We start from the raw sequence: 9,883 nt of genomic DNA, 5'->3' as shown, positions 1-9,883 counted from the left end.
TTGTTAACACCTGTTTTAATCTTCAGAAATTTAGAAATAAAATTGCTTTTATGAGCAAAGAAAGAGGAGCCAGTTTGGTCTAGTGATTAAGGCACCAGGCTAGAAACCAGGAGACAGTGAGTTCTAGTCCCACTTTAGGCATGAAAGCTCTCTCTCAGCCCAACTCACCTCATAGGGTTGTTGTTGTGGAGAAAATAGGAGAAAGGAGTATGAGGTATGTTCCCCACCTTGAGTTATTTATAAAAATAATAATGGTGGGATAAAAAAAATTAAAAAAATCAAATAAAAGAAGTACAAAAGGAAGATTTATTTTATTGGTGTTATTTTTCAGAGATCACAAGAAATCTTGATATTCTATTATTTAGACTATAGTCCTGAAATACAGATACTATAGAACGAACTCTGTGAGGCGCTCCAGGATTGCTTTCAAGTAAGGATAATGTTATTTTAAAAAATTTGTTATTGGGGGGGGAAGGGGAGAAAGAAGCAGATAGACTTTGCTGTACAAACAAGATTGTAGCAACATTTATTCCTCAAGCTGGCACCAAACAGTGAAAATAAGGAGTCTGTTGTTGTTGTTAGTTGCCGTCGAGTCGTTTACAACTCATGGCGACCTTATGTATAACAGAACAAAATGCTGTTTGGTCTTGCGCCATGTGCCTGACTGTTCCAATGTTTGCATCCATTGTTGAGGTAATTGTATCAATCCATCGCATTGAAGGCCTTCCTCTTTTCTGCTGGCCCTCGACTTTACCAAACATGATACCCTTTTTGTTAGGTAGTTTAAAACAATTATTCATTTAGGGAGCCCTTTGTACATCAGCCTTGTGCATCTGTCATGGAAGCCAATCATACTGCAGGGGATTCTGGGGTCAGTCAGGTAGAGCACTGGACTATTTGCACTGGATCCATTTCCTCCTTAAGCTGAGAACTGAGCCACTCAACATTTTATTTAAGATGATTGGTAATGGAATACATGTATATATGGTAATTAATGTTTCTAGAAATTAAATAAGCTTCTTCCTTAAGAGTCCTACATCATGAAGCTTCAAAAGCCCAGTACCGCACGTATTTTGCAACGAAAAACAACTTTCTCCAGATACACCAACTAAGAATCATGGGAGTTGTACTCCAAAATATATGGAGTAAGGCTCTTCTAAAGCAAACAATTTCTGATTGGGAGGTCAGCTGCTTCTATGTCTATTTGAAGGTCTGATTGAGTGCAATAATTTTGCATGCTTTATTCCCAATAGAGACAGCTAGCAAACAAAGTGCAATTTTAGATCCATTTCAACAACTAAACTCGAAATTTACAATTAATTGTATCTGGTTAACCATTAGGAAAATCCCCGCAATTTAGTACAATTAATCACGGCTTGTCTTGCGGGGTTCATGTCAAGGTCACAATAACGAGAACTCGCCAGCGCCCGCAGGAGCAACGTAGCGCGCAAGGCGCTCCCTGGACTTGCTGCGAGAGGCTGCGCCTTCTGGACAACCCGCGCCCGCCAAGATGGCCGCCCATCCAGCCCTCTGGACTTTGTAGTTCTGAAATGTGCGAGTTCAGGTGACGGGAATGCGCGTGGCTAGAGCTGCCAACCCTTGGGGAGGAACCACTTATTATTAAATAAATAAAACATATTCCGGCAATATAGAAAGCAAACCGTGTCCCTCCCATGAAGGAAGCGCCCCCTTCAAAAGCAACTAGCGGGGTCGCTCTGACCGCTACCTCATGCCCCGCCCAGCCACGGCGGCAGGTCCCGCCCATTTCCCCTCACGGGGCTTAGCTCCGCCTCTTTCCCTCCTTTCCTTTTCCCCCGCCGCGGCAACCTTGCTCTTCCTCGATAGCTGCGCGTCCGGCTCAGAACCCAAGACTGGCCGGGGGCGCGGAACTCGGAGCAGGAGAAGCCGAGCGAGGACAAAGGCGGAAGAGCGGCCCCGGCGGCTGCGCTCCCCCCAGGCGCCCTCGAGATGTTCTCGCGGAGGGGTCATGATGTCAAGAAGTCTGCGCAGAAGGCGTTGGACCCGCGGAAGGACCCGCTGACTCGCCTCAAGCACCTTCGGGTTTTGATGGGTGAGCGGCGCGAGCGCGGAACGGCAGCGGCGCCGGGAGCCCGGGAGGGGAGGGGAGGGGAGGGGAGGGGAGGGGGAGGGGACGCCTCGGGCCATGGAAGGGAGGACGGGAGTAGGAAGCGGCGCGTCTCAGGTTAGGATCGTGTATATCCTGCCTTCTGCACAGGCGGCAGTTATCCTGGTCTGGCTGACTGGATTGTACAGCAGTGGTTACCGGAAGAGCTTTAAACGTTCGGCAGTCTTCGCAGTAGCAGCCAAACAATTGTCACGTGAAATTTGACTCCCGGTGCAGAATGTCATGCCTGAAGCTTTGTTTTAAAAATGCCGTGTTTTAAAAATGCCAAAGTAATCCTATTTCGTAAGGTTAGATACAGCAAAATAGGCCGGAGAACTGATGATACGTTTTTATTTCTGCAGTTCAATCCGTGCAAATTACCAAGTGACTGATAGCAATGTGAAATTTAAAAGCCATAGTACAGGATCCTCGAGTCGTAAACTTAAAACAGGAATGTTCATTTCTCCTCTCCATCCTCTGATGACTTGGATACTCACCAGTGTCATAATGATGCAGGGAATCACTGGAGAATATAGGAAATCATTTCATGAAGAATTATATGAGGTTGTCAGAGATACACACACACACACACACACACAGGGCGATATTGGGCTCATATATATATATATATATATATATATATATAAATAAAATATTTGAGTTTGGAATATATAAATATTATATATTTATAATTATAAATATAAATATTTATAATATTATATAATATAAAAAATATTTGGGTCTGGAAGTATCAGTACAGCAGGTGGTCCAGTTTCCAATGCATGAAAGTTGAATATAGTGGTTTTGTGCATTAACCTAAGTTCTATTCTGAGGATTTTCTCTCATTGGTCAACAAATGTTATCAAAAGTGACTACAAGCAACAAAAAGCAGCATTTTTCAGCTAACCTTATCTGCTTCTAATAATAAAACAGTGATCTTCCAGGAAGTTACACAAGATACCATTAAAAGGGAAGCGACTAGAAACCTTTCTTGGTAAAATTTAATATTTTGAACAGTGAGATGCATTCAGTCATGGGGGCTCCTGATCTGCTTGCTGAAGTGGCATATGTTATCCATAGCTTTACCATTTAGTAGCAGCTACTAAGAATTACTGAAGTTTATTTACTTTTGTACATTTTAATTATGTTTTCCTTTTGACCTTTTAAAATTTACATTGTGAGGATTCCTTTAAATGTTAAATTAAAATATTTTACACATTTTCAAGAAACAAGCATGACAGTAAGCTTACTGACTTCTTACTTCTGAGTTCAGACATGCATTGTAAATGTTAGCTTCTTATGATGGCCTCATTTCTATTAAATTTAGCATCTTGATCATATTTATTTAGAGTATTTAGATACATTTACAGTTATTCCACCATTACAGCTTTGGTGGGTTACGAAGTACAGAAAACGATACTAATTCAACACTATTAAAACATAATATGTAAAACAGAAGTTATAATAGTGAGAGAATAAATATATTTTGCTCTCCCTTCTGAGTTGTAGTAAGGAAAGAACTTGCTTCAATTCTAATGGCAACTGATTTTATAACATGGGCCTACATATAGAAGGCCAAATTGCTTGTTGATGTCAAATATATCTATTGTGATGCTTGTAAAAATGTGGGCCTGGCGTGGGACAGGGGGCAATTAGGAGGCACCATATCAAATGACTGGGAGACTGCTGAAAAAGACCAGGTTTGAGAGAATATTCCTCAAACTCTCTGAAATCTAGTACAATCTGCCCACCTCTGGGGAGACCGACCTAATTTAGTTTTCATGCCTGCAGAGGGAGCATGAAAAGTCTAAACTTCCCAGATGCTGTCAGCCCATGATAAAAGGCAACATTTTTAGTATGCCTGTATATAAACTATTGCTCTCCATGACGAAAACCAGATCAAATAAATTACCTGTTTCTTGCATAGATGCTGAAATAATCCTGCTGAGGTCTACACAGGCTCTTAAGATTCTGAATTTCACTTGTCGGGAGAGTCTTGGAATTAAATGGTTGATGTCTTCCAAGACCAAAAGTCTTGGGGTCTCCACCCTCACCTTCATGACTAGTTGTATCAGTTCAGTCTGCTATGTGGCAAGGTGACTGATAGACCAACAGAACCCCTGTCTTCACTCACTATTCAGTATATGTGTGAAAGGTCCCCTGTGCAAGCACTGAGTCATGTCTGACCCTTTGGGGGGACACCGCTTTCGTGACATTTTCTTGGCAGACTATAGCGGGGTGGTTTGCCATTGCCTTCCCCAGTCATCACTTTCCCCAGCAAGCTGGGCGCTCACTTTACCGACCTTGGAAGGATGGAAGGCTGAGTCGACCTGAGCCGGCTACCCGAGAATCCAGCTTCTGCTGGGATCGAACTCGGGTCGTGGGGAGAGTTTTGGTTGCAATACTGCCGCCTACCACTCTGCGCCACACGAGGCTCTCATTCAGTATATACCCTTAAAAATTATAAAGCCCTGGAGATTGCCTGGAAAGGGAGATGAAAGGGAGTTGGTTGGAATCAAGGGGCATTAAAATTGAATAAAATGAGTAAAGAAATCTTATATACACTGGCTTTTCAATTCAAAGATTTGAAAAACAGTGTTAACTCTATAAACCTGAATATATCCATTTCTGGATTAGTAACCTCTTCAAAGGGAGTAGGCTGATGAAAAAGATGTGAGCTTATAAAAGCAACATTGTATTGTTTTTAGAGACCCCAAAACAATGAAGTATTATGCAGAAGAGATGTGTACATTTTTGTGAGCTAAGAGCCACCCTGTCCTTTTAGTAAAATGCTGGGATCTCTTCATAAAAATGTAGGTTGTATTCTTTTGCTACAATAGGAAGTAAATGTTATGGGTTAATGGATTTTATTCCCTGGGAGAGCCAGCATCATGTACTGGTTAAGTTGCTGGACTATGAGTGAGGGGACTCACATTCTAGTTCTCCCTTAGGAATGGAAGCCAACTCTGTGATCATGGCCAGTCGCTCCTCCTCATCTCTAATCGGTATCTTGCTCTGGGTGATAAACAGAATTCCTTGTCACAGCACAGATAGCTTCACCTGAAGTACTAGGTGAACACAGTGTAAAAACAAGCAGCCACTGCAGCCATATGAGACAAATGCTAAGAACAACAACAGTGCATTTGAGTCGCTACTAAAAGTGGCTGCGCTTGTAGCTGAGCTGTAATTAACTTTTATTATCTGCTGACTAAGTTGTGGTATGTCAAAGGGGCATGCAAAACATTTCAACCCCTGTTTTGAGTTACAACCAGGTACTTTGACCTTGAAATGGGCTGTTTGAAGCTCAGAACACTCCCAGAACGGCTTTAATTGTTTAATTCAAACTCTAAAGAACTGAGGTGTTTGGGCATAAAACATTTAGTATTAAAATCTTTTTTCCTTACTCCTAGCATGTAACCCAGTGATTAATACATATCATATTTCCTTCTAATCCTGAATGTTGGAAAACAAGCTCGCCTAAAAGTAAGATGGTAGTTGCCACTGTTAGTGTCATTATTTTAAACTTGTACTAAAGACGGCACCTGTGCCAATTCATTGTATGTTGGTAAGAAAGAAGTTGTGGGCAAATTCTACTATCTTAATAAAGGCAATTACTGTACAATATTACATTTCAGTTATTGGTGTGGCTTTAGCTACATTTGAGGAAACTCATAGTTCAGAAAGTAATGAACCAATCTGAAAATACTTATAACAAAATGAAAGTAAGTAGTTGTGCAACCAAATATATGCAAAGTTTGCAAATGTGTGCAGAGGAAATCTTTGCCAGATGAAGTATAATAAAAGTCTGAATAGTAGATGAATTGGAAATAATAGTTGCCCCCAAAAGGATTTAGATTGTCATTCCTTAGGAATTATCATAAAAATCCTATTTGTCTGATCATAACATGTTCAGATTTGTGGAAAAGAAATTCTATTAAATAATTTATAAGAATTTAATTGTATCCTAAATTATCCTAATCTGATGGTAAAACCACAAGTTTATGATCAGATTTTTTTATTCCTCCTTTAAATACCTAGATTTTGGGGGAGAAGGTTTAAAAGAGAATTTTTAAAAATTATCACTGCTTGTAAAACTAATAATCTTTCTTAACAGCTTCTCAGTTTCTTTTCCACTTGCCTCAAATTCTGAGATTATATAACTAAAATTATGGTGTTCAGGCTGTAAATTCATAATTCAAAACAAAACATAGTTTTACAACTTAAATCTTAAATAATTAAGATATAATAATCACAATTAAGAGAAGGACAAATATGAAAAATATTAATAAAATATCTATGATATTTCTTAAACAGATAAATAGATTTCAGTAGCCAGATGAGCTCTCAGAATAAATTGTCAGAAAAACCAGGTAGGTAGATAGGTAGGTAGGTATGGGTGTGTGTATTAAAATGTAATATTTGACATCTGAGAAGATCCCCAAATCCTGTGAGATATTGGTATTCTCAACCAAAATTTGTTACGCTTTTAGGCAGGAACGCCCAAGTTTTATGAGACTAGTTGATCCTCTTTAATCCATTCATTTTTAGTTACTGTAAAATGAGAGGAAGTGCTATCTACTTCCTTTTTTGTTAACAGTCATGAATTATTCAGGCAAGTGGAATCATGTAAGAATGCAGAATCTTATTAGCAAGGTCAAAATGAACTTCCTTTCCTTTCAGTATTACTTCTTCCTGGATATACTTGCATGTCCTTAGGGTTCCTCCATTACATAGATTAATGAATAAACTGTGCATGCTTATTCCTATAGTTTGCTGCAATTTCCGATTTACCCTGCTTGCTCTTTAAATTGTGTTTATGATAACAATTAGAAGACCTGAGTTGTTGTTATTCATAACTTTTGATTGCACCTCCAGCAGCGAAGGGAGCAGAGGATTTCATTTGAAATAAAAACAGATTTATGTGCTTTATAATAAAGTACACAATTTGTTGACAAATTGTAAAGTTTAACATGACAGAAGGGTCATGACTAGATACTTCGTTATTTATATTAAAAAATTTAAACCATCCAATAGCCAACGGTATTTGCCCTCTTTTAATAGCAGTCCCTGGCCATTCAGAGGACTTCCATGTTGATTTCCTTTTCATGGACAAGATATTTTATGTAACATCAAATGTTGCAAAGTTTTGTTACCTAGCTTTAAGACTATGACAGGGGATCCATGGTGAAAAGTAAGCCTGAAGACTGAATATGCTTCTGTGTTCTGCTTGTGTTTTTTTTTTCTATCTGTTGGCGGCCAAAGAATACAATGAATTGGAATTGGAATGATGGCCTATGGAAGTAGAAGGCTAGTTCAGACAAGGAGGAGATGAGACGGGAATGATTTTGTCCCTGCAAGTAGAAGAACAGATCAGGCACTGAAATGCCGTCTTTGGCTACACTGAGTGCCTCAGTCTCTTCCGCAAGTGTCCTCTTGTAGCAGTTAGTTCAGCTTATTTTAAAACAGAAAGAGAGGCATTTTTTTTTCTTTCTGTTAAGGTCCTGGCTAATTTGATCTCTTCTAAACTGAGACTGGAATAGTGGTCATTTTGGCATGTTTCCTGGACTGTTTTCATTCCAGTTGCTTGAGATAGGAACTGTAATGTTAATAGTGAGGGAGTTTATTTTTTCCCTCTTCTCTGCTGGTGGTAGTGGGTGGAAGAAGGTAAAGGCTGCAACTATAATAGGTGGAACTTTGGAGAAGCTGCACACGTTGTAGAGATACATCGGGCATGACTCATTTGTAGCCTCTGAGATCATTGGGTAAGATGCATCCATTGAATATTTAGTTGGATGCTTCATTCACCAGATCATTGTTGTTGTTTATTCACTTAGTCGCTTCTGACTCTTTGTGACTTCATCGACCAGCCCACACCAGAGCTTCCTGTCGGTCGTCAACACCCCCAGCTCCCCCAGGGACGAGTCCCTCACCTCTAGAATATCATCTATCCATCTTGCCCTTGGTCAGCCCCTCTTCCTTTTGCCCTCCATTCTCCCTAGCATCAGCATCTTCCCCAGGGTGTCCTGTCTTCTCATTATGTGGCCAGAGTATTTCAGTTTTGCCTTTAATATCATTCCCTCAAGTGAGCAGTCTGGCTTGATTTCCTGGAGGATGGACTGGTTTGATCTTCTTGCAGTCCAAGGCACTCTCAGAATTTTCCTCCACACCACAGTTCCAAAGCATCGATCTTCCTTCTCTCAGCCTTCCTTATGGTCCAGCTCTCGCATCCAGATGTCACTACAGGGAACACCATTGCTTTAACTATGCGGGCCTTTGTTGTCAGTGTGATGTCTCTGCTCTTAACTATTTTATCGAGATTGGTCATTGCTCTTCTCCCAAGGATTAAGCGTCTTCTGATTTCCTGACTGCAGTCAGCATCTGCAGTAATCTTTGCACCTAGGAATACAAAGTCTTTCACTGCTTCTACATTTTCTCCCTCTATTTGCCAGTTATCAATCAAGCTGGTTGCCATAATCTTGGTTTTTTTGAGGTTTAGCTGCAAACCAGCTTTTGCACTTTCTTCTTTCACCTTCATCATAAGGCTCCTCAGTTCCTCTTCACTTTCAGCCATCAAAGTGGTATCATCTGCATATCTGAGATTGTTAATGTTTCTTCCAGAGATTTTAACTCCAGCCTTGGATTCCTCAAGCCCAGCATGTCGCATGATGTGTTCTGCGTACAAGTTGAATAGGTAGGGTGAGAGTATACAGCCCTGCCGTACTCCTTTCCCAATCTTAAACCAGTCCATTGTTCCGTGGTCTGTTCTTACTGTTGCTACTTGGTTGTTATACAGACTCTTCAGGAGGCATACAAGATGACTTGGTATCCCCATACCGCTAAGAACTTGCCACAATGTGTTATGGTCCACACAGTCAAAGGCTTTAGAATAGTCAATAAAACAGAAATAGACGTTTTTTTGAAACTCCCTGGCTTTTTCCATTATCCATCGGATATTGGCAATTTGGTCCCTAGTTCCTCTGCCTTTTCTAAACCCAGCTGGTACATCTGGCAATTCTCGCTCCATGAATTGCTTAAGTCTACCTTGCAGGATCTTGAGCATTACCTTACTGGCATGTGAAATGAGTGCCATTGTTCGATAGTTTGAACATTCTTTAGTGTTTCCCTTTTTTGGTATGGGGATATAAGTTGATTTTTTCCAGTCTGATGGCCATTCTTGTGTTTTCCAAATTTGCTGGCATATAGCATGCATTATCTTGACAGCATCATCTTGCAAGATTTTGAACAGTTCAGCTGGGATGCCGTCGTCTCCTACTGCCTTGTTATTAGCAATGCTTCTTAAGGCCCACTCAACCTCACTCTTCAGGATGTCTGGCTCTAGCTCACTGACCACACCGTCAAAGCTATCCCCGATATTGTTATCCTTCCTGTACAGGTCTTCCATATATTCTTGCCGCCTTTTCTTGATCTCTTCTTCTTCTGTTAGGTCCTTGCCATCTTTGTTTTTGATCATACCCATTTTGGCCTGGAATTGACCTCCGATGGTTCTAATTTTCTGGAAGAGGTCTCTTGTCCTTCCTATTCTATTGTCTTCTTCCACTTCTGCGCATTGCTTGTTTAAAAATAATTCCTTATCTCTTCTGGCTAACCTCTGGAATTTTGCATTTAATTGGGCATATCTCCCCCTGTCACTGTTGCCTTTTGCTTTCCTTCTTTCTTGGGCTACTTCTAGTGTCTCAGCAGACAGCCATTTTGCCTTCTTGGTTTTCTCTTTCTTTGGGATGTATTTTGTTGCCGCCT

General features: G+C 40.5%; 1 protein-coding gene across 1 annotated transcript in view; it reads left to right on the top strand.

Moving 5' to 3' along the window:
- The first annotated feature begins 1,851 nt into the window (after positions 1-1,851).
- Positions 1,852-9,883, top strand: part of RALGAPA2 (Ral GTPase activating protein catalytic subunit alpha 2) — a 209,898-nt gene continuing 201,866 nt past the window's right edge. The window contains exon 1 of the mRNA XM_063298698.1: positions 1,852-2,071. Coding sequence (XP_063154768.1) covers positions 1,969-2,071 — 103 coding nt within the window. The 5' untranslated portion in view covers positions 1,852-1,968. The remainder of the gene's footprint in view (positions 2,072-9,883) is intronic.

The sequence above is a fragment of the Candoia aspera genome, chromosome 3 (assembly GCF_035149785.1).
Source record: "Candoia aspera isolate rCanAsp1 chromosome 3, rCanAsp1.hap2, whole genome shotgun sequence".
Lineage (NCBI taxonomy): Eukaryota > Metazoa > Chordata > Lepidosauria > Squamata > Boidae > Candoia > Candoia aspera.
This window is presented reverse-complemented; position numbering and strand designations above follow the sequence as displayed.